This window comes from Aspergillus eucalypticola, assembly GCF_003184535.1.
Source record: "Aspergillus eucalypticola CBS 122712 chromosome Unknown BO83scaffold_25, whole genome shotgun sequence".
Taxonomy (NCBI): domain Eukaryota; kingdom Fungi; phylum Ascomycota; class Eurotiomycetes; order Eurotiales; family Aspergillaceae; genus Aspergillus; species Aspergillus eucalypticola.
This window is the reverse complement of record NW_020290299.1, coordinates 22,690-46,877: the sequence shown is the minus strand read 5'-3', so window position 1 is coordinate 46,877 and position 24,188 is coordinate 22,690. Positions and strand designations below refer to the sequence as shown.

At 43.4% G+C, this 24,188-nt stretch overlaps 11 protein-coding genes across 11 annotated transcripts; 6 read left to right on the top strand and 5 right to left on the bottom strand.

Annotated features, from left to right (window-relative positions):
* The first annotated feature begins 23 nt into the window (after positions 1–23).
* BO83DRAFT_381065 (DnaJ and TPR domain protein) lies at positions 24–2,053 on the top strand. Its single transcript, XM_025531897.1, has 2 exons — positions 24–1,234; positions 1,309–2,053. Exons 1-2 carry the CDS (start codon positions 257–259, stop codon positions 1,894–1,896), a joined length of 1,566 nt encoding a protein of 521 aa, XP_025384821.1. The 5' UTR covers positions 24–256; the 3' UTR covers positions 1,897–2,053.
* BO83DRAFT_381064 (protein-L-isoaspartate O-methyltransferase) lies at positions 1,995–3,144 on the bottom strand. The gene has a single exon (XM_025531896.1). It carries the CDS (start codon positions 2,689–2,691, stop codon positions 2,161–2,163), a length of 531 nt encoding a protein of 176 aa, XP_025384820.1. The 5' UTR covers positions 2,692–3,144; the 3' UTR covers positions 1,995–2,160.
* A 1,036-nt stretch (positions 3,145–4,180) lies between these two features.
* On the top strand, positions 4,181–5,097 carry BO83DRAFT_391705 (uncharacterized protein; the record flags this gene model as incomplete). Its single annotated transcript, XM_025532912.1, has 2 exons — positions 4,181–4,331; positions 4,388–5,097. The coding sequence occupies 2 exons, from the start codon at positions 4,181–4,183 to the stop codon at positions 5,095–5,097; spliced, it is 861 nt and encodes a 286-aa protein (XP_025384819.1).
* A 249-nt stretch (positions 5,098–5,346) lies between these two features.
* BO83DRAFT_419647 (putative dihydrolipoamide succinyltransferase) lies at positions 5,347–7,615 on the bottom strand (the record flags this gene model as incomplete). The annotated part of the gene is made up of 11 exons (XM_025534892.1): positions 7,211–7,615; positions 7,094–7,152; positions 6,958–7,029; positions 6,850–6,905; positions 6,420–6,764; positions 5,950–6,342; positions 5,832–5,891; positions 5,720–5,774; positions 5,600–5,667; positions 5,455–5,526; positions 5,347–5,394 (listed from the first exon to the last, which is right to left on the bottom strand). The coding sequence occupies exons 1-11, from the start codon at positions 7,393–7,395 to the stop codon at positions 5,350–5,352; spliced, it is 1,410 nt and encodes a 469-aa protein (XP_025384818.1). The 5' UTR covers positions 7,396–7,615.
* Positions 7,616–7,800: 185 nt separating this feature from the next.
* BO83DRAFT_439945 (NADH dehydrogenase [ubiquinone] 1 beta subcomplex subunit 9) lies at positions 7,801–8,430 on the top strand (the record flags this gene model as incomplete). Its single annotated transcript, XM_025536215.1, has 5 exons — positions 7,801–7,915; positions 7,969–8,101; positions 8,166–8,244; positions 8,302–8,343; positions 8,405–8,430. The coding sequence occupies exons 1-5, from the start codon at positions 7,896–7,898 to the stop codon at positions 8,428–8,430; spliced, it is 300 nt and encodes a 99-aa protein (XP_025384817.1). The 5' UTR covers positions 7,801–7,895.
* Positions 8,431–8,743: 313 nt separating this feature from the next.
* BO83DRAFT_410549 (histone H2A) lies at positions 8,744–9,469 on the bottom strand. The gene is made up of 4 exons (XM_025534226.1): positions 9,344–9,469; positions 9,196–9,284; positions 8,928–9,131; positions 8,744–8,875 (listed from the first exon to the last, which is right to left on the bottom strand). The coding sequence occupies exons 1-4, from the start codon at positions 9,394–9,396 to the stop codon at positions 8,817–8,819; spliced, it is 405 nt and encodes a 134-aa protein (XP_025384816.1). The 5' UTR covers positions 9,397–9,469; the 3' UTR covers positions 8,744–8,816.
* A 115-nt stretch (positions 9,470–9,584) lies between these two features.
* BO83DRAFT_109691 (histone H2B family protein) lies at positions 9,585–10,782 on the top strand. The gene is made up of 5 exons (XM_025525921.1): positions 9,585–9,655; positions 9,735–10,192; positions 10,251–10,322; positions 10,379–10,466; positions 10,516–10,782. Exons 2-5 carry the CDS (start codon positions 10,018–10,020, stop codon positions 10,604–10,606), a joined length of 426 nt encoding a protein of 141 aa, XP_025384815.1. The 5' UTR covers positions 9,585–9,655; positions 9,735–10,017; the 3' UTR covers positions 10,607–10,782.
* Positions 10,573–12,419, bottom strand: BO83DRAFT_452107 (cysteine protease ATG4; the record flags this gene model as incomplete). Its single annotated transcript, XM_025536858.1, has 6 exons — positions 10,573–11,315; positions 11,372–11,599; positions 11,659–11,827; positions 11,878–11,920; positions 12,002–12,186; positions 12,266–12,419. The coding sequence occupies 6 exons, from the start codon at positions 12,417–12,419 to the stop codon at positions 10,958–10,960; spliced, it is 1,137 nt and encodes a 378-aa protein (XP_025384814.1). The 3' UTR covers positions 10,573–10,957.
* A 621-nt stretch (positions 12,420–13,040) lies between these two features.
* Positions 13,041–15,557, top strand: BO83DRAFT_419643 (putative R3H and G-patch domain protein). Its single transcript, XM_025534891.1, has 5 exons — positions 13,041–13,272; positions 13,331–14,215; positions 14,278–14,408; positions 14,495–14,868; positions 14,942–15,557. The coding sequence occupies exons 1-5, from the start codon at positions 13,209–13,211 to the stop codon at positions 15,393–15,395; spliced, it is 1,908 nt and encodes a 635-aa protein (XP_025384813.1). The 5' UTR covers positions 13,041–13,208; the 3' UTR covers positions 15,396–15,557.
* Positions 15,558–15,586: 29 nt separating this feature from the next.
* On the bottom strand, positions 15,587–17,639 carry BO83DRAFT_381057 (putative C2H2 finger domain protein). The gene is made up of 2 exons (XM_025531895.1): positions 17,345–17,639; positions 15,587–17,174 (listed from the first exon to the last, which is right to left on the bottom strand). The coding sequence occupies exons 1-2, from the start codon at positions 17,461–17,463 to the stop codon at positions 15,659–15,661; spliced, it is 1,635 nt and encodes a 544-aa protein (XP_025384812.1). The 5' UTR covers positions 17,464–17,639; the 3' UTR covers positions 15,587–15,658.
* Positions 17,640–17,716: 77 nt separating this feature from the next.
* BO83DRAFT_401530 (uncharacterized protein) lies at positions 17,717–19,400 on the top strand (the record flags this gene model as incomplete). Its single annotated transcript, XM_025533470.1, has 3 exons — positions 17,717–18,129; positions 18,189–18,342; positions 18,393–19,400. 3 exons carry the CDS (start codon positions 17,717–17,719, stop codon positions 19,398–19,400), a joined length of 1,575 nt encoding a protein of 524 aa, XP_025384811.1.
* Positions 19,401–24,188: the final 4,788 nt, after the last annotated feature.

The following is a 24,188-nucleotide window of genomic DNA, read 5'->3' as shown; positions in this document are numbered from 1 at the left end:
GGATCAAGCTTCCTTTTTCCTTCCCCTTCGACGAACGACGATATAGTGTCTGTCCTGCCCGCTACTGTTGGCATTGATAATATGTGAAAGTGCTTTCTGACCTTTTCAGGGTCCCTCACGCTCTTTATACCTTCAAACCTCTGTCATCCATTTCATACTGACCATACGTCCTGACTTACTATGATACTTGCGCCATAACTTAATCCTGCTTCCATCGTCAAAGTCCCGTTTCAGGTGTCTCACGGACTAGACGAACATGCACTTGCCTCTGACATCTCTTACGGTCTTTCTGGCCTTTTTTTCCGCTGGCCATGGCCTGCAGTCTTCCCAGATTCCCTCTGACACCCCGTTATCATCTTTGATCGCTTCTGCGAAAACTCACCTTGCGGGTGGTTCCCCCCGCGAGGCCTTGATGTATTTTGATGCAGCTGTGTCCAGGGATCCCACAAATTATCTTACACTCTTTCAGAGAGGTGCTACCCATCTGTCCCTTGGTAAAAGCTCACTGGCTCTTGAGGACTTCGACCGGGTTCTCCAACTGAAGCCAGACTTCGAAAGCGCTCTTCTACAACGGGCACGGCTGAGAGCCAGCTCTGCTGACTGGGCAGGTGCGTTGGATGATCTTGATAAGGCTGGTAAGGGGTCCACACCAGAGTATCAAGAACTCCGCGATTCGCGTGATGCTGCGTCTGCCGCGCTGGAAGCGGAAAGTCGCGGAGCCTGGGATGTCTGTGTAAGCCAGGCGAGTGTAGCTTTGTCCAAGGCAACCATATCTTTGAGCCTGCGGCGGGCTCGGGCACATTGTCGCTTTGAGACTGGTGAAACAGAACAGGGAATCAGCGATCTTCTTCACGTGCTACAAATTCACCCGAGCTCCTTGGAGCCCTATCTACAGATATCATCTACACTTTTCTATGCCTTGGGAGACACAGACCGCGGTATCGCCCAAATACGCAAATGTCTGCATTCTGACCCCGATTCCAAACCGTGCAATCGCCTTTACAGAAGGGAAAGGCAGCTCGTGAAACAGTTACAGAAACTGGAGGACGCTCTGAATGCGCGAAAACACAGTAACGCCATCAATATACTGGTAGGAGTCGGTAGTGAAGGCGGTCTTCTTGATGACGTGCGGAAGGATGCTGCACAGGCGAAGGAGGATGGTCATATCCACCCAAAAGCCCCGAGCAGCCTTTATGCCTCACTCGTCGAACGAGCCTGTGACGTTTTCCGAGAGGTTTGTGGGACACCTAACCCCTGCTGAACATCACCCTTTCCGCGGTACATGACTAAATCTCGCATCACTTCTAGGCGCAAATGCCCAAACGGGCTAGTTCCTACTGCTCTGAGGCTTTAACTTTCGATCCTAATTCTTTACCAGCGCTGCTCCTCGAGAGTCAGCAAGCTATTGACGAGGATCGATTTGATGATGCTATCCGGTTGCTTAATCAAGCCAAGGAACATCATTCCAGTTCGAGGGAAGTTCAGACCCTGTTGCAGAAGGCCCAAGTTCTACAGAAACGCTCCAAGCAGAAAGACTACTACAAGGTTTTGGGTGTGGGCCGTGATGCGGACGAGAGGACCATCAAGCGTGCTTATCGGCAGCTTACGAAACAGCATCACCCCGATAAGGCCATTTCCCAGGGTGTTACCAAGGAGGAGGCTGAGAAGAAGATGGCCTCAATTAATGAAGCTTACGAGGTACTATCAGATCCTGAATTGCGATCCCGGTACGACAGCGGCGATGACCCCAATGACCCCGAGTCACAAAGGGGCCGGCCATTTCAGGGGAGTCCGTTTGGGCCAGGCGGCCAATTTTTCTTCCAGCAGGGCGGCGGTCAGCAGTTCAAGTTCTCGGGTCAGGGCTTCAACTTTCCCGGCGGGTTTCCTTTCCGCTAATGTTGGGGTCCGGACTTCCAACTGCTGGAGGAATATACTGTACTTAAGTTATGCACCTTTTGTTCTTGTTCCAGTCTGTTTCGGGACTGATGATCATTTTGTGCCATAGCCATGCCCTGGTTTTCTAATACAAGGCAATACTGTGACTCAAGAAGCGTATTCATAAACATTCTGATGTCTCACATTCGAGTAGACTGGACCTAATTGATTTCGTTTCGATACGGATTGGCCTTGTGCTCTTCTCTTCGTTCGTTCCATCCTTGCTCATCTTCCCGGGCGGTCGGTTAGGGGAACGTAGCTAACCTGGAACACCTTTTCTTTGCGGACTGAACCATCCTCTCTTTTTTCAACTACCCAGATATACTGTCCTCCCCCCAGCCCAAAGCTAGCCTCATCATCCTCCGCATCGACGGGTATGAACATTCGCCCTGGTGCGCGGAGCTGCTCGATGAGTACGGGGTGAAGGTGATGCGCGGCCGCGCCAACATGGATGGCGTCGTACGGTGCACCTTCTTTCCAGCCCAGGCGACCATCGGCGGTAATGAATTTCACCCTTCCAGAGTCAAGAAAGCTACTCCCCTCTTTTGATTTGCGCATGTTTGTCTGTGCCAGCTCCACCAACTCCGGAATGTGGTCTACACCTATAACCTGGCCATCGGCTTCGCTCGTGGACGAAGGACTCACGACGAGGTTTGCAAGCACGTGGGTGAGGTAACCCGAGCCAGATCCGATGTCTAGCACACGCGAGCCTGGCTTCAGATAGTCGATGAGGTATTCACAGGCATGTCCATGCATGTGGGGAGCAGATATGGTAGCTCCATGCCCGATGGGCTGCGGTGAATCGGAGTATGGCCTTGAGGGCGCATAATGGGCGCGATCAACCTTGCACTTTGGTTAGAAACGCCATTTCACCCAGAAAGCAGGAATGTTGTCAGGTCGTCCAGTGCCCTTTAGGAGGCAGACATGTGGCTAGGCGTGGAAGAATGGGGCGGGGGAGAAGGGGGTCAACCTTTCCCTCCGTTTGGGGTCCGGCGATTGTGTCAAGCAGGGGTAAGCACTGGCCGCAGTGTTTTGACAGTGTGAAGTCCAGGGATAGGAGCTACTACTCACGCCTAGCATGGCATTCTTCACTCTTTCATTTTTTATCAGACCCGTCTTAAACAGATTCGCGATGAGCTCGCTATTCGTGGAGCCGGAGCAATACCACGCCATTGATAGGGACCTTTGCAGGAGCTTCTTTAATAATGAGGATACTCTTATGGGTGTCTTTTTTGGCATGTAGCGCGCGACTGGTTTCTTTTACTTTAGTCCGAGACAGCAGGCAGTGCCCGTCGCAGATACCAATATCGGACCTGGCCTGTAGATGAGATCACTAGGCAAGCAAGTGTTTAAGCTGCAGGTACGCTTCTCACGGGAGCCGTTCACATGATGGTCGTAGCCTTAGGTAGCTATGACGCAATGCTAAACCGCCTCCGGTCACGTGTATGTACCCGGGGTTGAACCCCTTCGGTGTCTGGGAAGAAGGGGCACGCCGGGGAGCTAATGTACTATCGTTTGCTTTGTACGGGATAGGCAGGCAGGTATAGTATATTGTATCATGCGGTAGAGTATTTTAGAAGATGGGCCCTTATATGTGACGGTATTTGTTCACTGGATGGTGTACCACCGTTTCATGGTGCAGATGTATGTCTATAAATATGATTATATATAAACTCGGGTATCGAGAACTACACCCATGCTCGGAGTCCATGTACTACATCTTATACACTGATTACACACAAGAATAAGTAAAACGAGTTTAATCAAGAAATCCGAATCCATAGCTTTTCAAGGCTTAGCAAGCTCGAATCACATAGACAAAATACTCTGTACCATCGGTCTCGACAAGCAAACAACCTAACCACGCAAGGGCCGGGTAACTTGTAGTTAATAAGCACTAGCCGCACTGGCTTCATAACAATTAATAATCAAGCATATCAACCAGGTATTAACCCACAGTACTAATCTAATCAACCAGCCAACCAACAACTAGTTACTATGTAGGAGTAACTGATTACTAGTACTCCACCAGTTAACCAACTGACCACTCAAAGTGACCTACTTAACTGACTGATCAACCAACAAGGGCCCGGGCCGGTAACCAGCTATCACATCTCCGAAAATTCACGGGAGAAAGCATACTCTACTACACCGGCCCATGGATTGTGACGGGATTTAGAAGACCACAGTGCGATCAGATGACCAGCAGAATGGCTGGATTGCTAGTCGATTGCATCACCCCACCATGGAATCGCCCACAGCAGATCCGGATACACAGGCTGAGGTAGATCTCATGATACTGGATTACCTCCTGTGCATGGCCATTGACCAAGTCCTGGACTCCGGGAATGGTAAAGTTGAAGATGACACTAGCTGGAGTCTCGATACGATCAACAGTATGGACATTTCGAAGCGCCCGATATTACATAGGTACTGACATATGACCCAACAGCCATCAAGACTGCACTCTTACCATCGGACACTCTTCCCAAAGACATGCAGATAAAAACCCAGATACTAGAGCTCGCACAATTGTTCAGTGATGGCAATGGAAAAACGGAGCCAAGCAGAGGACTTGCTACAGAATTGTCGCAGGAAGACCAGCGCAGGAGTCCAATTACACGATCTGGAAGAAGCACCCCCCAACCATACCAGCCCCATAAAAGCGATAAAGTACCCGCCCATGATACCCGGGTTGTCGCCTTCGATAGATCCTACAATGCGCTAGTCCGATTTGTCACACTTTGCGGCACTGTGAGAGACAATTTACCAGATGGACACGCTGATATTGCTGCGAATTTAATAACCCAAGCTGCACTGAACGAGTACCACACTGCGGGTGTTAAGGCGCCAGGCAGGTACAGAGAATGCACTGAACGTGTCACTGCGTGCCTGCGCGAAGCCTTGGATCCGTATGCAGAGCAGGTAAGCCTAGCATACCTGAGCACCCTGTTACCATCCATCGACCTTGCATCAGCCGAGTCGGAAGGATCTGGGCGGAAGTCACCACGCGGAGATACTATTACCCGCTCGGTACATCGTTTCCTGACCGACCTCATGAAGACACTAGACCCTCCAATACTCATTCAACTCGAGAGAGGAAAACTTGGAGGACTGAGCCGTGAAGAGACCCAGCAGTTGAAGGACAGGATAGGGCTTTGATATTAGAGAACGTCTTGGCATGTACGTATATGGTAATGAGCCAAGTTGTTGAAATTCCACGACAACCATAGGCAGCAATGAAGCTTAATGAAGTTTGTATTGTAAGCTGATACGCTTGGTTACATCTCCGTACAGGACAGTTATTCTACAATTCGAGAGCGTTAAGTGCAAAAATAAGAGGCAAAAGGGAATGGTTGATATGTGCCCAAAACCTCCAATACCCAACAGGCTAGTTCAATCAGCGTGAAAAGTCTAGCCCAGCAGCATCCGACGGGGGTCTTCGATGTATTCCTTGACCTGCGATAAGCCAGAGTTAGCACACATTTCGAAAACAAAGATGGAAGAAGAATTATTAACCTTAACCAAGAAAGTCACAGCCTCACGACCATCCAAGAGTCGGTGATCGTAAGTCAGGGCAAGATACATCATCTGTTCAAAATATTAGCGACCACTACGGCCTTTCCTCCCTTTCTATGTTTTCATGCAGAGTGTGGGGACATACAGGGCGAATTTCAACTTTACCGTTCACAGCCACCGGCTTGTCCTTGATTGCGTGGAGTCCGAGAACAGCTTGAAAAGAATTAGATATACATCCAAGCGACACACCAAGATTCAGACCTACCTGTCTGTGGGAGGTTGATAATGGGAGTTCCCATCAGAGAGCCAAAAACCCCGCCCTAAGCGTAATGTTAATAACTAAGCGAACACCTGGTAGACAACAAGTAAGCACTCACATTGCTAATGGTGAAAGAGCCCCCGGCCATGTCCTCGATAGTCAACTTATTATCACGAGCCTAGCAAAAATCACGTTAGCCACTTTTCGTTCAAGCCAGCTTCCAGATAATCTCAAACCTTCTTGCCAAGATCCGCGATGGCTTTCTCTATGCCAACGAGGTCCATGGTCTCTGCATTGCGGACCACTGGTGTCACTAGGCCCTTCTCAGTAGCAACGGCCACGCTGATATCCACGTAATCACGATAAACGATGGTGTCTCCACCATTGGGACCCTCGATGGAGGCATTAACAGCGGGAACGTCTTTCATGGCAAGAACACAGGCGCGAGAGAAGGCACTCATGAATCCGAGTTTGACACCAGTCTTCTTCAATACGTCGTCCTTGTACAGCTTGCGGAACTCCATGAGGGAGGACATGTCAACTTCGTTGAATGTGGTGAGAGAAGCTGCCGTGTTCTGGGACTGCTTCAGGCGTTCTGCGATCCTCAATCTCATCCTATTCATTTTAACCTATCAAGAAAGTAGGAAGATCCAATGTTAGTGGAGGGAAAAAGAAGGTTGATGCAGCCAATCGGCCGGGTACATACCCTCCTCTCTTCGCGACCCCCAACGCTGGGCTTGGCAGGTTCGGAGGCCTGAGGCTTTGTAGCTACCGGCTCTGTTTTCTTTGAGGGACTGGGCTCCGAAGGTGTGGCCTTCTCGGATGAAGACTGGGGTGCTTCGGGTGCCTTCGGTTTCTCAGGTTCGGAAGCCGTGGGCTTGTCAGCATCAGCTGGCGCGGCCGGCTTTTCATTTGCGTCTTCCTTCTTGGTTTCAGGGGCACCTCCAAGCTCCAACTTGACAAGGTCCTGTCCAACTGTGACGGTGTCTTCCTCGCCCACGAGGAACTCTTTGATGGTACCGGATTCAGGGGCATTAACGGATACATCAATCTACACAAGTGAGTCGCTGATTTATACTTCACAGGGGTATTTCCGATGTAGCAGGAAGCGGCCATCGCCTGGTCTCAGCGCTTACCTTGTCAGTCTCAATGGTTGCGATCTCCTCGTCCCGTTCAACGTAGTCACCGATCTCTGCCGCCAAAATTAGCCCAGTCCATTGATACGTCGAGCGCTGAGATCTCACGTTTGGAGAATTGCTTCAATGTCCCTTCGGTGATCGATTCCGCCATTTGTGGAACCTTGACAACAGTGTCCGCTAACCGGAAACAACAACAGGCATTAGTAAAGTAGCGTTTCGAGAAGTGGAGGGAGAATATTACCATAAGTTCGCACCTGAGCAGCCGCGAAGGGAGCGATACCGAAGCGAGACATTTTGGGTCTATGGCAACAGTTAGTCGTTCATTGCTATTCAACAAGCATGACTTGGTACCACTGACCCCAGAGCCGTAACCTGCTGAAGACCCGCGCTTGACTTGAGAGAACCATTGGCGCTTTTCTGGGAAGCAATGGACATCAAGCTTCTGGCGCGGCCGATGTGGAGGCTGCGGGAAACGCTGGCGTTTCGATGAAGAGCTCTCAGGTGTTGCCCAGAGAGGCGATGGAACGGTAATCGAGAAGCCATAATGACTGGCTTGGGTCCGTCTGGATAATCAGATTAACAAAGATTGTAGAAATGTAGCCGGGAGTTGTGGTAGCACAAAATAGGCCCCGGAAAGAGTAGACGTTGTTGTTGTTGTTAGGCTCTAGTCCTAGTCCTAAGGTATGGATATTTCCTGTCGGGAACTGTAGAGTGACGAAACTTATGTCAGTCGAGGGCACTGCAAGCTCAAGCCCGGGCCGAGACAACCGGAATTTCCCTCAACGAGCGCGGCATTCCCTGCGCCCGGCAAATGAACGGAGTATTATTATTACGCTACTGCGGGCGTCGAAAAGCACCAACTTGGTACTTTCGTGACCCGCATAGGATCATTAACGGCTAGGTAACTGAACGAGCTGTAAACTTCGTGCAAAAATCAATATAGACTACAACCAGACAGCCGTGATTCACAAACACGGCAGACCCGAGAGAAAAGTGTCCTAAGACAACTCACGCCTACGGAACGGAACTGCTCCAGAATCAGGATGCCTCTCAACGCTGGCGCGTAGGTTGACCAAAGGAAGAGCGAATAGAAGATATCCTGACTTTGTTCTCCAGTTCACTTTATCGACGGTCCCTGAAACTGGCCCTTGATTGGGCCGTTCACCGCCATATCTGGAGAGGACAAGCTGTGTATATCCGCTCACTTTTCGAGGCCAACAAAGATGTTCGCGATCCCCGTCAGCAGAAGGTAAGTGCTGCTTCTCATTGCATTGAACAACTAGTGTTCATAGAACTGACGGTAAAACGAACAGGTACTGCTTCAAGAGACAGAAAAGCTCCTAGAGACATGGAAACACCCTGACCCTTACCGCGCACCTACGGCCCCGGGTGGTAAGTCTGACGAGAGTGTGCTTTATGAAACGGTATCTTGATCTGACATCTCTATAGGCAGCAAGTACGAGAGAAATATTCCCGCCCCTCAATTGCCCCGTGAGTGAACCAATAATGACCTACTGAATGCATCGAATATTGACGCGGCAATATCTGCTAGTTGCTTCGGACAGCTCGGCACACTGAGTATGACTGCAGCTCCTATGCGCAGTTATCTTGTATTCCTAGGTCCATAGATGAGAATAAATTGACTACTACATCCTTATATCCCGGGGGACCTTTAATTGCATAATGGGCCACTTTTTAAGGTGAAAACAGCTCAACGGACACCATTTGGTCTTCACTAGGCGAGCGCACTCCTTACACGAGTCTTGACTAGGATAGAAGATTGAATCCGTGAAAATGCTGTCGGTATCATTCCATGTCCGTAGACATAATGTACAACCATAAACTGTGGAAACTAGAAAAAAGAAAACGCAGAGCCATAAACGTTCCGACCAGAACCCCGTTATCACATCAATAAGAGAACCAAACCGCGCCGAATCAGAGAACCCAAATTAGAAAGAAATTGTTTACAGCTCCTGGCTTCCCGGGCCCTTTCCACTCTTGGGGGTCTTCTTGGGCAGAAGGTCTGTGTATGGTCAGCACCACATGCTGGATTTTCAGGTGGGGCTGAAACTTACTCTGGTGGATGTTGGGGAGGACACCACCCTGGGCAATGGTGACGTGACCCAGAAGCTTGTTCAGTTCCTCATCGTTGCGGATGGCGAGCTGAAGGTGACGAGGGATGATACGGGTCTTCTTGTTATCGCGAGCAGCGTTGCCAGCCAATTCAAGGATTTCGGCGGCGAGATACTCAAGGACGGCAGCGAGGTAAACGGGAGCACCTATTGTATGATGTTAGACCTGTCCTTTGATGGGACACTTTAAGATATAACGAGTATCACTTACCGGCACCAACACGCTGGGCATAGTTGCCCTTGCGGAGCAGACGATGGACACGACCAACGGGGAAGGCGAGACCGGCCTTAGACGAGCGGCTGCGATTTCGTGTTAGTTTAATATCTCGAAGAAAACGAGAGATGGACGGGTGGCATACGATTGGGCGTTCTTGCTGCCGCTGGCCTTGCCTCCAGATTTGCCTCCAGTCATTTTGATAGGTGGAATATGAGTTTTTGTGAAGGTGTTTAATTAAGAAGTTGTAGTTAACAAGTGACGATGGCGATAAGCGGGATACGGTGCTAAAGGGTTGACGGCCAACGCGAGGGAGCGGAGGACATATATAACAACGCGATCAGGGTGACGTTGGACTACTCGGGAGCCTTTCAGATCACCCTCTCGCTTAGCGGGGTCAGCCAATCACAAATGAGATCATGCTCCGGCGCACCCATAGCTTGGCAAAGAGTCTTTGGTATGATTCCGCGCGTGGTCGTCCCCAATACAGTTAAGCGTGGTAATTAATCATTCTAGTTTCGATACGGTTATATTAGCGTGATCTTAGTCAACTCCCCATAGTGGACGACGCGTTCTCCCTCATCTAATCATACAGATCATACACAAATGTGACCGTATTGAAATTCTGCTTCTTTTGCGGACTCAGGATCAACTGAGTATTTGCGAGCTAGTATAAGTAGCGCGCCTCCCTCGTCACCGCGTCTCCCTCATTCTTATCCTCATCTTCACTCTATCCTCTGTCGACGCCAACGCAACCACCGTATCTTATACTCTTATCACAACTCTTCATCTTTCATACCTAATCTCAAATCTTTCAATATGCCTCCCAAAGCCGCTGAGAAGAAGCCCAGCACCGGTGGCAAGGCCCCGGCTGGCGGCAAGGCTCCCGCTGAGAAGAAGGAAGCCGGCAAGAAGACTGCTGCCGCTGCCTCCGGCGACAAGAAGAAGCGTGGAAAGACCAGGAAGGAGACCTACTCCTCTTACATCTACAAGGGTGAGTGGTTTTTAAGTCATCTAGTTTTAGACGACAAATCATTGACTTTACTTCGTAGTCTTGAAGCAGGTCCACCCTGATACCGGTATCTCGACTCGCGCTATGTCCATCCTGAACTCTTTCGTCAATGGTATGTTGTGAAACGAACCGCAGTCTGCATGTTAGCAAATACCTAACGCGTTCTAGATATCTTTGAGCGTGTCGCGACCGAAGCCTCGAAACTTGCTGCTTACAACAAGAAGTCCACCATCTCTTCACGGGAGATCCAGACCTCGTAAGTGCTTTGCAGACCAAAACGGTAGTAAATAACTAATATTTCCCAGTGTGAGGCTCATCCTTCCCGGTGAATTGGCGAAGCACGCGGTGTCCGAAGGCACCAAGGCTGTCACGAAGTACTCGTCGTCTGCCAAATAAGCATTTTCCTTTCTTTGTTTTCTTTCTGCAGGATTGTTCTTTTGCTACCTCGTCATCTGTTACGGTTTTGAGGTGGTGGGTTACAGGGTGTTTGCGGGATTCTAATGTGTCATGGGATGGCTTTATTTCTTTTTTCCCCTTGGGCCAAATGTTTATGGTTGCTTTTTTTTTGTGACGTGAATGCGGTGTAACATAACTCGGATGTGGGGTTGGTTGCGCGGGTTTACCTTCCTCAACAGAATTCGAATATCAAATTGCCTAGTTGCATGTCTATAAGATTGGAACGCAGTGGTGCATCGTTTCTAGGCTGGGTACTAAGGTTAATCCGTCTAAATGTATTGACAGCAAGAGCTATTCGATATCATCCAGCGCTTCAACCTGGTCAAGTGCTTCTGCTTCCTGATCGTGGCCAGGATTCATCTGCTTGAGTACATGGATTATCGGCCGTCCCTTGACGGCTTGTATGCGGTTTAACCAGTCGTCCCAATCTTCCTGGTCTCGGATGAGGAAGCCTATAAGCATGCTCGGATCCATGTCCCGCACGTGAATCCTTCTCAAGCGCCGTGTATGATAAGTATCAACCTCCTCTTTTGAGTATAGTTCGCCTCCTTGGCGATCCGGAAGCGCAGGGCGGGTATAATGTGGATCTAGATAGAATAGATGTGACCCTTGGGCTCCAACAAAGTAGTGTGACGCCGACGGGCGTCCCCTAGTGATGACGTCAGCTTTGATGAAGAGAAATAGCTCACGGGTGGGCAATATTACCCTGCAATTCCGACTGATTGAGGGAACTGCAATGTGGCTTTTAGGCCATCCCAATAGACTGGAGTGATATGGTCGATGCCGAGCCTTGTTCCCAGCAGTATCAGGGTAGGCTGAAAGACACCGGTAGAGTTTCGGGCGACATTCATGAACCTGTCCTGGTAAACTTCCGATGTATCATTAGAGACATAGACTTTGAGTGTAGGACTTCCACACTGTGACGAAAGTGCTCTGTTTCGTTGTTCAGTTTACTTCTTTATATTAGTTGCTAGATGCAATGCGGAACATACTCTATGCACTTAGCCGTTGCGGAGGGCCCAAACCATTCCCCTGGGAACTTCCCACACGATTCGGCGCCATGCTTGACGAACCGATGTACAGAGAAGGGGGCAGTTGGTGTGTCGGCGAAAAGAGACAGTAGCTGTGACTCTTCCTCGAACCTCACTCCACGGCGCCAGTCTGGTCGGATGTTAGCAGTACATTCAGGTCACGCGTGTAAATGATAGTACCACGTCCTAGGACCAACGTAGATAGTGCATTTGCCAGCAGGCTCTGACCGGATCGTATCATACAGCCCCAGCCAGTATCGGATGTAAATCCTTGCGTATCTACTAACTGGCTTCTTAGGCGTACCCCCAGTGTCATAGATGCACTCTTGTCGTCTCCCTCGACTCTGGGTATCGGGGGGAAATTGGACCTATATGTCATCCAGATTCTTGATTCAAAATCCAACAGGAACGACTCGGGCCACGCATGTTCTGATGGTTTCCGATAGTTGGTCGTTCCCGTCGCGTAATCTCGGGCGCTGTTCTTGTCGGCTGGCACCGGTATCAGTATGATTTGGAACAAATGCGTCTTCTAACAAGACACGAGTAATTATGTATTGCTTGGGCTTACGTGTCTCCCCCCTTGGGCTGACATCCTTCTCGGGGTGATACTCTGTTCCTAGGCACCATATCGAGGAAGTAGGATCTTCATCATTCCTGGGCTCTGGGTCCCAGAGATACTGTACGATGCGTTTGCTGCACCGTCCTATGTCGACTGTGTTCATGTCTGCTATCGTTCCAATACTCTAAGTTGCGCTTCCCTGGTCGCACAGACAGAGACGGTAGGGGTTGGTGTTGCAGTACGTCACTAGACAGGTCTGCACTATATATTATCCTCGGCCCGTTGGAGACGGGAAACCTAGACGGCGGGGCTCTGAGTGAGAGACATTAATAGTGCGACACACTCTCCAAAAGTAATATAATGACAGTTACCAGCGCGGCAGATCACAAGGTTGGTAGCGGCCAAAGAAGAACAGTTAACCACAAAAGGGAGCTTAGTGTGACCAGGAGGGGTCATACAGTATCTATGCATTTAGTTGTAGTCACGGGGCCAGCTAGGGCGGGAGTTGCTACTACAGCTGAAAAAGCTTAGAGAAGGCTATCTACCATAGGCCCTTACATATTCACACTAAAGTCTCAGTAAAAATCGAAAAGTATAGTAACCCTGACCAGTCTTGACATCGTAGTAGGAAAGATACTAGGCCTACTGTCTCTCAGTGAATCAAGGGCACCCAGACCCTCAATGATAAAGCTCGCCTGTGTACCCCACCGGGCACCTTCGCCGCCTGCCATCATTACATAAGTGAAGATATGAGACCGCAGATAACACTGCCAAGAGCGAGGGACTAGATTAAGCTTCGAGGCAGTAAAAGGTACCATCTCCAGTCGCTTATCCTCATCCGGTCGACGAAACACCCTTTTGCCTCCCAACCGACAAAAGGATTACAATCATATCCTAGGATAAGGCCAAAGTGGAAAGGCAGTAAGCCAAGCGGAAAGAAAAGGCCTGGAAGATGACGCGATCCAAGGCAAAAGTTCGGAACAAGAAGCAGAAATCAGTGGCAGATGATCTTCAAGGTACTGTATTATAGTTGTCACTACTTCACGTTACAGTCACATTACTGACTCTTCGAAGACCTCCGCAAAAATCATTTTACAATGCAGCAAGAAGCGCGCAACACTGAAGGACGCAGCCTATGGCGGACTGGTTCCTCACTACGCCACCAAACAGTCCGTTTTGTGAGCGCTCAGGACATTGACCGGGAGAGTGAAACGCAACCCTCCCCAAGCTCAATCGAGATAAGCGCACCGGAAGAGAGTCTGGAAACACGGACGACCCAGAATTGTGATCAAGCAACGGCTACGTTCCTGTCAGAACCCAGGCCGGGGACCGAGGACTCGCCCCTCTGTGTTGAGTTACTTGACGAATTCGAATCCACAGCGATATCGGATTCAATGAAACATATCTCCAAGAAGTCTCATGACGATTCGAGTGAAGATGAGGTTGTGTTTCGTGGCAGAAGACACCAATATGGGGAAGGCAGATCACACCCGTCGGATATCCGGACGCAGAAAGTTATTGCCGGTAGTCAGCAACCAAGAGCATCCGAGCACAGCAAATTGGATTTCCTTTCCTCAAATTCTGAGCCCAAATCATTGCTCGCTCCCAAGCCTCCACAGACAGAAACATGCCCACAAGAAATGGACGATAGCCCAAATTACTTCTCGCTTACCAGCGATAAGCGGCGGCGCAAAAAATGGAAAAGAGACGATGATGACATACTCGCCGACTACATAGATAATATTGACACCGAGTACTTGATACCGGGGATACTGGGCAGCTCTCCGCACTTTATTGAAGCTCGAGAGCCAGACAATGCCGACAAGGTGGTACCAACGTCCGCTACGGGCCTGAACTCCGCAGCTGAGAAGAATCTACAGCAAAGCGAGGCTTCCGCTCAACGCCATAATCCGACACTGAGCGATGAGCAAGAGTGCAGCGAAAATGAGGTTTCCGAGTGTAAGTGGAAATACTCAAACCTCTTGGTCGTTCCGCCTGTGGGCATTACTAACTGGGCAAAGACCACTGCAATCATTTGGACGAAGAAATCAGTCAAGAGGTATCCGGTAACCGAATTTCTCATACGGATAGCGCCTCGACCTCTTCGTCAGACGGTTCGGACACAGAGGACATAGAAGATGACAAATCTGAGGTAAGAAACCTAACCATTCCACTTCGCTAGACATCGACCCCTCGAGAATTGAACCACCCTGAAATATCATTACTGAATTCAAGCAGAACCTGCACGCGGATGGTAACAGCTTCTTTGCGTCTGCGACGGCTTTTGCTGATGCATTGGATTTTGATCCCTACTATGGATTCGATATCATGGACTTCAACCGACCAAGTGTGAAAAAGAAGTCTAAAGGAAAGGGCCGGTCCTTGGACATTAGTCTATCAGACAGTGAACTTGAGTCCGAGTTGGTAAATGCCTGGCAAAACGACAGAGCAAAGAAAAAGGCTAGAAAGCAAAAACGCGAAGAGCTGCGCTCCCAGGGCCTATTAGGCCGGGGCCGCCAAAACCCGTCCTTGAAAGACAAATATTCCAATGGAATAGGCACCGAGGACTTGAGAAGCGAGATTCGACATTTCCTCCTCTCACCAAGGAATAGGTACATATGTTCCCTTCTTCTCAGTGAATCAGACTGCTTCTGGTATATGATATCTGACGCTTTTTCTTTGCAGCTTGGCTTTGCCTCCCATGTCGAAGCAACACCGCAAACTGGTCCACGAGTTGGCCAATGTCTTGTCTATGAAATCGCAATCTCGAGGCAAGGGGTCCTCGAGGTTTCCCATCGTAAACAAGACCTCACGGACTCCTGCATATTCATCCAAAACAATATCTCAAATGGACCGTATATTATCAAATGGGCGTGGGCAACGCGGGCTCAAATCCCGCGACTCGAAGCCGAGCAAGCCTAGCAAGTCGCGCCGCGGGCGAACCGATGCAACTGTTTCCTACATGGATGGTGATGTCGTCGGAGGATCGGCACCTGAAATTGGTGCCGAGAATAAGGGCAGGGCTATGCTTGAGAAAATGGGATGGAGCATTGGCACTCCTCTTGGTTCTATGAATAACAAAGGTATTCTTCAACCTGTTGCACATATTGTGAAGAACTCGAGGGCTGGGTTAGGATAAGTAGCATGTGCAAGCGATAGTCAGAGCAACTTGGTACTCTCAGCTTTCTTTCCTCTCCATTTTTCTGTCTTCCTCAACCTACATGCTATGATTGGACGTCAACTGGTTTGTTAGAGAAATACTTGTAAATATACTATCCGATATAGTGGTATTGAATCTCTGATATGAAATATGTATATGATAAAAGGCCACGATTAGTGCCAGGTGTTGATATATAAGATCTTGGAAGGCGCAAATCTCCAAGGGAAACCAAAGTAGAATTTCTAAACCCTTTTCTTTCTATGCCGAGTGACCCCTTTCACCGGTGCGTGATCAGACTCTTTCAGATGTGAAAAAAGTTGGGTCCGTGAAGGAAAGGAAGCGCTGCATATTGTACACTGCGTGCCTAGGGACTGTCCTTTTGCCTGTTCCGCTTTTTTTAAGCGCTTTTGTTTAGCCTTGCCCAATTTCTGAACGGCTGGCTTGGAGGGGTCAAGCTCTAGATGCGTAAAATCTGAAGACAGACTAGCAGCCGCATCTGTCGTATCCTGCGTTGAATCACCGGTCAGTTGGAGTCGACCCTCGACAACCTCTCTTGATGCATAGTCAATTTCACTTTCTGAGTTTTGGTCGATATATCCCCGTAGGCTTTCGTGGGATACGCGTTGACCCTGGCTCTCACCGGCATTGTTTGGTGCTGGTATGTCACCTTCATTATCATCATTGCCAAGTGTGTTGCCTGACGTGGATCTGCATGGTGTGCTGTCGGCATTCGATACACGCATAGCTTGATCATCCGGGACAATTGTCATAGCAGCCTGAGCTTCATACTCTGATGAATCTCCGGCTAGTCCCAGCTGCTTGTTTTCATTCCTCATTTCTTTTTGAAGCTGCTTAATGGCTTTGACGTGCTTTTTGCTTCGCTCGTGTGCCTCAAACTGATTCAAACTCTTGAAGCTTTTGCGGCACACAACACATTCGAAGACTTCCAGTTCTGTCTCAGTACTACTCACTGTCTCGTCATCTTCAAATTCCTCCGACTTTGCCCAGTCTTGCGTGATATGGTCTCGCAGCTTAGCCTGATTCGCTGCCCTTGATTTCGCAGCTTGGGAGGCGGCAGATTGTCGTAGGAATTCCTGGCGCTGTGACTCACTTTGGGTGCTTGTTTTGTATCGCGGGTCGCGCTTTTTGACGAAAGCTACGAGTGATCGAACAGCATCGTTGAATTCACGGATGCCTTCCTCCCTCAGGCGCTTATTTTCCTTCTCCATCAGTCTACGAACACGACGATCGGGAGCTTCTGAGTAACGATAAACATCTTTCCATGCAAACGACTTTTTTGTTGAGAAGCCGCCCCATGCAACGTAGAATGGGCGTACAACTCGTTCGAAATCATCCCCCCGGCACCCAAACGTCGGATAAGAAATGATTTCCACATTCTCCCCACGGCAAGCGATCTCTTCTTCCGCGGCAAGTCGTGAGAAGACCTCACGAAGACCACCGTAGAAGCCATCCGAGGAGTCTGAAAATTCCATCTGTGGACTGAACCTAGAAAATATTCTATAGACATCGTCTGCAGTAGTCGTGCGCGAACTATGTGGACTGCCAGAGTTGCCAGAACTACCCTGGCTTCCTAGCAAGACATCTCGATGAGTATCGTACCACGAACGCTCCTGAGGGTCTGAAAGCACTTCGTAAGCAGACTGGACCTCTGCAAAAAGCTTTGTAGCAGATTCCACATTTCCATAGTTTCGGTCCGGGTGTAATTCAAGGGCTTTTCTTCTGTACGCCTTTTTGATTCTAAAGGGATTAAGGGGTGTTAGTGGCTTCAGGATACCTTCGCTGCTCATCCCACCAAGTCTCTCCTTCGAGGCCCGCATTCAATTCTCCTTCCCCATTCTGCGTGCTCTATCCACAAGAAACAACCCATGCGCAAGATTTAGAAAAACCGACAGGCAAGGCAAGCTTACTCCTCTGCAGATGCGTCCCAATTCACCTGTAAAAGTTCGTAATAATCAAGTTTCTTATCAGGTGATTCAGCCGAAGAGCTGGCGTTCTCTTCGCTTATCGAAGACTGAAATTGCCCCATGAGTCTGACTAAAAAGTCTTCCGTGGTGAGGAGGTGAAGAATGAATTTGGCGCAGGAGTGTCAAGATTTTTTATATAAGATGGGGTACAGAGCACTGGTACGGCAGAACTCCCCGCTCAGGATCGAGCTCGCTTGGCTCCGATTTGCACCCACCCAGATGGACACAGATGAGCGGCACAAACTTGTGATAGTCTAAGGGCAGCCTTTCTTTCGTCTCATTGTCGTCGTCTATTGCTGTGTCACATGTACCGGAATGGTTCCGTCTCTAGACTATTTCCCCGAAGAGTTACTACATCATATTCTTTGCTACTGCCCACCCCGTTCCGCTGCCGCATTAGAACAGACAGCTCGCCGATTTCGCGGGGTAACAACAAAGCCTTTATTATGGCGATATTATTGTCTGAGCCGTTTTAAGCACTGGGCCCGGCAACATGAGTTACCAGCGAAGCTTGCAAGCCCTATCTCTGCGGTAGATTGGAAATCGCTTTACATACTAAAGCATTTAGAATACCGCGCGACCTGTCGTCTTCTCGACAGCATCCTTGCAAATCAAACGGGAAGAATCGAGAAAATTCGAAAGATTATAGGGCTTGGCTATGATGCCAAAGATGCCCTTCTACATAATCTTGAGATTCAATCCAGTGTAGAAGATTACTTGGCAAGGAGGTTTGTTCTGTCTATCCATGAGACGGCATCTCGTTTTAACTATATTTCTTTGAAATAAGATATTATGCCGAGGCGCTCCTCACTTGCCTTCATCGAGGTCTCGCTGTACAAGAATGGGCTAAACTGAGAAATGGCGAGGAGGTGTCTCTATACAGGGCATTAGGTGCATTCGACCTTTTTAGACCCGAGAGCGATTTTGGCAGTTTGGAAGAGGTAAGTGACTCCAGGGCCTGAAGGGAAGTTGCTATCTAATACAATTTTAGATCAGCGATAAACTGGACTCGATTGCCTCGCTACTTCCTATCAGCTGTCCAGACATCCACCAGCTCACGTCTCGTAATAAAGCCAGGGCAGTTGCGAAGTTCCTGAGGGCAAATAATCTCACCGGAATTGGTGAAGAAAAAGAGTACCATTGCTTGGAGCACAACTTTCTTGGTATTGCTTTGAATGACCCTCGGCACAATTCACTTCCTCTGATTTCGGCAACTATTTATTGCTACGTTGCTGAACGGTTCGGCCTGAACGCCCGGCCATGCGGCTTCCCTTTCCATGTCCATGTGATTATCCTGCCGCCCATCGGCTATGATATGGACGATAATGTAATTGAAGACGGGACACGCGGCAGCCCAATTTATATGGATCCGTTCCGCTCAGAGAAGGAAACGCCAATCACGGATCTAGAGTATCAACTAAACTTCTTAGGTGTCACTGCGGTCGAGCGAGCGAACTTCTTGGCCGAATCCCACACTTCAGAAGTCGTCCTTCGGTGCAGCAAAAACATTCTGAACTCGGTCCAACGTATGTCTCGTTTTCCAGATATGCGCCTAACACCAGTGGATGTCGTTTGTGCGAAGTATGCTGCAATTTGGTCCTCTTTGTTGCTTTCGGATCTTGCTCAGCCTACTGACGTCAGACATAATCTGCTATGGCTAATGGAGCTTTTTGCTACGGAGTTCCCATCCGACATCCACTTGATTGAACAGTACGTGGCGCCTCTGCTTCATGGAACGCCCGAGTATGAGCATATACTGGAAAGTCTCCATGTGATGCGAGCGGCGGACGAAATTCCTAAACAAGTAAAGAGGCGCTCTTCTCAGCGGAGGGAAGTAAAATACCGCGTTGGACAGGTATTTAGACATCGCCGGTACGATTACCGAGCCATCATAACAGGTTGGGACACGGAGTGCGGCGCGGGTGAGCAATGGATGAGAAGGATGGGAATAGATCGCTTGCAAGGTGGTAGGCACCAGAGCTTCTATCATGTGCTGTAAGCTCCTTTACACGTATCGATCTTACATTTAGGGTAAAGCTAACTCCTGCTCCCAAGAGTTGAGGATAAGAGTGTTCGTTATGTGGCCGAGGAGAATATTGAGCTAATGAGTCCCGAGGTTTCAGAATTGCCCTCAACACTCGTGGCAGTGGCGGGAAAGCATTTCAAAAGATGGGATTGGGAAACGAGGACATTTGTCAGTAATATCAGGGACGAATATCCTGAAGACTGATAAAGAATAAGCTTTATTAATTTACTTACTCGCCCTGGCCATATTTCTTACAATTCTATGCAACCCGCAGGTGGAAGCGCTGGGATCCTATTTATTTAAAGCCATACAAATACTGTTGAATTCATAATATTAAATACTATATATCATCTATAATTCCTAAGAATCAGTATCAAAGCTATCCAAAGTGTTGTTTCTAGAATTTTTCCTAGTAATCATAGAATAATATTTCTTGGTAATATATTCCTGATTTTGTATTAGATCTTGAGAGTTTACAAATTTTATTTTATTCATGATTATTATAAGGATGAATATGATGAGATAATGTGAATAATACGTTTTTATTACAAAATAGACATGAAGACTATACTTCTGTAAATTATAATCAATAATTATTTTATTCACTGCCTGTAAATGATATATTACTTATAAATTATCTATTAATTCTATGATAAGATATCAAGTAAGATTCATAATAAAACCGATACCAGTATTTTAGATCCGCTCCTTTCTGAATCTTAGCTTCAGGTATCTGTTAGGTACTTCTTTATTTTTAAATCTACTGTGAGAGCCGTTCAAATGTGATCCATATGGTGTATCTAAACTAGAATATTAAACATAAGAAGAAAAATAAGAATATATAGAAAAATCAATATAAATTATGAATATAAGCAAAAAAGTTATGTAAGTAAACTAACTGGTGCTACTTGCATGATAACGAAGAACGAATGACAATGGTTTTCATATTCTTAACTAGTTGTCGAGCTATCTATGAGGAGCGAGGCGGTTGGCCTTCCTTAAGCAGTCGTTCTGCCGCAAGCGGCCGCCAACGGCGTGAGGTGCGCCCAAGTTCGTTGGTGCCTGCACCAACACTAACTAAATAAACTCATTTTCATTATTCATAGTTTTTTTTCTTGGCTTTTCTCTTATAGTAAACCTGAGGCTTTTTGATTGAAATTGGATCTATGATTATTATAGTTATTCTTTTTATTTTATTATATTCTATTGATCCAGATAATTAGAAATCATATAAAAAAGGTTTATTATTATCTATTTCTATCATTATAATATTACCAAATTTGACATCAGGGGCAGGTACTTCCTAGTAAAGTTACTTATAGTTTAATATTTATTATATTAACTCTGATTTCGTTTGGTATTTTAGGATTTAATTTAAGTTTGGATCTAGAAAACTATATTATTTTACAGTATCATGATTTTTTTGAACAGTGTGATAGAATCTACTTTTTAAAATAAAAAGCCTGTTAATTAGATAAGGAATTAATAATTAAATATTATAAATTTTTTCTAGTAATGATATAGTCTATATTTATAAAATAATTTATTTTTGAGAAATTAATAACCAAGTAATATAAAACTAGTATTTTATAGATACTAGAAGAATGTTATAGAACAATCTAGCTATTAGGAGTAAGGTCATTAGGATGACATATTATAGTAATCATAGAAATCATGAGATTATTAATAACAGTTCTATATTTTCTTGATATTTATAAAATGTTGATTTCTTTAGGAAAAATTACTATTCTCTTAAGGATCAGTTTTTTATGAATATAGACTATCTTTAAATATTATTAAATGAATCTTTAGTATTTAGTAATCAATTCTTTATTTAATCAATAGACTTTCTACTTTAACAAGTAAATTTTATTACATTTTCATTCTTTTTATCTAATTATCTAAGAAAAATACTGCTATATTAAAATAGTATAAAATTAAAATTATCATAAAATACCATTTCTATTATCAAAAAAATATAATGATTTAAGAATACATCTACTGATTAGAATAGGCTAATAATTTATAATAATAAATAAATTATTTCTGAGAAAATTATGTTTTTAATAAAATTTTATTAACATACTCTCATTCATTCTCTAGAATGGAGAAGGAAAAGGGAGAAATTAAAATTACTAATATTATTTATTTTATATTAAACTTTAATCTTCAAAAGTATCAGGAATAGATAGTCAATTTAAAATATATATTATAAAATATTTCCTAGAAATATTTGTAAAAAAATATAAAATTATTATTATTATTAACTATATAAATCTAGTATAGAGGCAGTATTAGTATCATTTTATTAATAATAAAATTTTAAAATAAAATATGATTTTTTTTCAAAAATCTGTAATTTTCATTTAAAGATTAGATTCTTATCTTATTTTTATTAGAGATTTTATAATATTTTCATTGAATATTATAATTTAACCTAATAAATATAATCATAATATAACCAGAATCTAAGGAATTTCTATATTTATTTTAATATTTCAATGTAATATTTTCTTTATCAAGCTTAAAAATTATTCTATTTTATTTTATTAAATATTTTTAAACTTTATATTATTTTATTTTAGGATATGTTCCACATCTGCCTGAGAAATAAAAAAAATTATTATTATTATTATTTATTATTATAGATTCTAGAATAACAGAAGAAATTATAAACTGAAAAATAATAAATATAATAATTGTAAATCACAAAAATAATTTTAAAATTATAATTATAAATTAGTTCTAGACTGTGATGGTGAGACATGACCAAGGCATATAATATAGTTTTTACTTATTTATTGTATATAATATTATTTTATTTATTCTATTTATCTTATTTATTTATACTCCTTTCCCTTTCTCTCTTATATTTAATATTCTAGTTCAAATACTCTGAATAAGATTATTTAATTAGCTCTTATATAATATTAAATATTATAGTTATTCTTTTCTTTAATAAATACTATAAGCGGCTATTTATATAATAAAATAGATTACTAGTATTTATTTGATATATACTTAGTAATACTAAAACAGCCAAGATAAGATAGCCTGAATTAAACTTTTTAAAAAATTTTTAATTAATAATCTTCTTAAATTATAATAATTAAAGAAAATCAAGCTGGCTTTATCTTGTATAAAAAAAGTTAAAGTAATATTTAATAATTCTATCAAATAGAAAAACTAAGAACTATAAAAAGATTATTTAGAAAGAATTTAGTAAGATATATAAAAAAATTTAAAAAAACTTTTAATTTAATTCTTAAACTTATAAGATAGAATTAGAGTTGAATATTATAACTAATAAATATAATATATTTATCTAAAAATAAAATAAGCTAGTTAAAAAGTATAATAATATTTTTTAAAAATATAATATATAGATAATACTAATAATATATTATATAATTTATAATAACCAGAAAGCTAAGACTCCTAAATTTAAAAAATCTTTAAAAATTTACTTTTTTAATATTTAATAATAGAAAAAACTCTGGCTTTTAAGAACTAGTTAAATATAATATAATAAAAATTAAAAATAATATCTAAAAAGATTTTATAAATTTATTTTTATATTTTAGTATCTGGCCATGGAGACTAATATTATTAAAATATATTAAATAATAATCTATATTAATAATAATTTCTAAAACTAAAAGAAATAATTAAATTATAAATAATAAAATAGATCTTAATTAATTTATTAAATTTTACACTAGTGCTTCGGATCTTAACAATTAAATATTAAAATAAATTTATGATACTTTATTAATTATCTTAGATATTATTAATTCTATTATTTTATTCCTATTAATATCTGAATTTTTTAAAATTAATAATTATATTTTAAGTCTGGAGCCCGAAAATAAGCTTATATAATAACTGGAAATAATATTTTATCTATTAGAAATAAAATAATTTAAATTAAATAAGTGGAAATTATAAAAGAAAATAAATAAATAAAAAATAATATTTAAAAAAAGTCTTTTTTTAAAATAGAATAAGAATTTATTTAAATATATTAGATTTACAGATTTGCCTAAATCAAGAAAATAAGGATTTTATAATAAATATATTAATATTAAAAAATAAATTAACAGTACCTATCTATACTTTAATAAATATTAAAATAAATATATTTATATATATAAATAATGATTTTATAATTAAGCTAATATACTAATTCCAGAATAGAATATTCTTTTATAGCCAGATATATTATAATAGAATTTAATAGAAAATTATTATATTTTTAATATATATTATTTATTTTAATTTTATTATTAATAAATAATAATTTAAATATAAAATTTTATTAAGTTATTAATATTACTAGCTTATTTAATTTAATTAGTCTTTATTATAAAATAAAATTAAAATAAATCTATTATACTAGATTTTTTAAGATATTTGAAACTAATATCTTATAAATTAAAATCATTAATAAGATACTGCGTGCTAGAATAAAAATTTTTAAAAATTATTAAAACTATTATATTTTATATTAATTTTAATATATATATTTATATTTTTATAAATTTATTGAAATTCCCTGTAGGAGATATAAATTAAAATAAATTATAATATTAATAATTTATAATATTCCTGAGACCCCGCAGCAAAAAATTAAAATAATATTGATTAAAAATATTATATTTTTAAATATAATAAAAAAATTTTAATAAATAAGATCCTGTGAATTAAGATCTTAAATTAATAGAAAAAAATAAATTAAATACATTTTATTTAAATATTATT

Excerpts from the sequence above, each read along its gene's own strand:
- BO83DRAFT_381065 (XM_025531897.1), top strand. The coding sequence starts at position 257 with ATGCACTTGCCTCTGACATCTCTTACGGTCTTTCTGGCCTTTTTTTCC. Across the intron at positions 1,235-1,308 it reads CCTGTGACGTTTTCCGAGAG|GCGCAAATGCCCAAACGGGC; the intron begins GTTTGTGGGACA and ends CATCACTTCTAG.
- BO83DRAFT_381064 (XM_025531896.1), bottom strand. The coding sequence starts at position 2,691 with ATGCATGGACATGCCTGTGAATACCTCATCGACTATCTGAAGCCAGGC.
- BO83DRAFT_410549 (XM_025534226.1), bottom strand. The coding sequence starts at position 9,396 with ATGACTGGAGGCAAATCTGGAGGCAAGGCCAGCGGCAGCAAGAACGCC. Across the intron at positions 9,285-9,343 it reads GGCAGCAAGAACGCCCAATC|CCGCTCGTCTAAGGCCGGTC; the intron begins GTATGCCACCCG and ends ACGAAATCGCAG. Across the intron at positions 9,132-9,195 it reads TGCCCAGCGTGTTGGTGCCG|GTGCTCCCGTTTACCTCGCT; the intron begins GTAAGTGATACT and ends ATCATACAATAG.
- BO83DRAFT_109691 (XM_025525921.1), top strand. The coding sequence starts at position 10,018 with ATGCCTCCCAAAGCCGCTGAGAAGAAGCCCAGCACCGGTGGCAAGGCC. Across the intron at positions 10,323-10,378 it reads CCTGAACTCTTTCGTCAATG|ATATCTTTGAGCGTGTCGCG; the intron begins GTATGTTGTGAA and ends AACGCGTTCTAG. Across the intron at positions 10,467-10,515 it reads TCACGGGAGATCCAGACCTC|TGTGAGGCTCATCCTTCCCG; the intron begins GTAAGTGCTTTG and ends AATATTTCCCAG.
- BO83DRAFT_419643 (XM_025534891.1), top strand. The coding sequence starts at position 13,209 with ATGACGCGATCCAAGGCAAAAGTTCGGAACAAGAAGCAGAAATCAGTG. Across the intron at positions 14,216-14,277 it reads CGAAAATGAGGTTTCCGAGT|ACCACTGCAATCATTTGGAC; the intron begins GTAAGTGGAAAT and ends AACTGGGCAAAG. Across the intron at positions 14,869-14,941 it reads CTCCTCTCACCAAGGAATAG|CTTGGCTTTGCCTCCCATGT; the intron begins GTACATATGTTC and ends TTTTCTTTGCAG.
- BO83DRAFT_381057 (XM_025531895.1), bottom strand. The coding sequence starts at position 17,463 with ATGGGGCAATTTCAGTCTTCGATAAGCGAAGAGAACGCCAGCTCTTCG. Across the intron at positions 17,175-17,344 it reads TGGGACGCATCTGCAGAGGA|AATCAAAAAGGCGTACAGAA; the intron begins GTAAGCTTGCCT and ends TAATCCCTTTAG.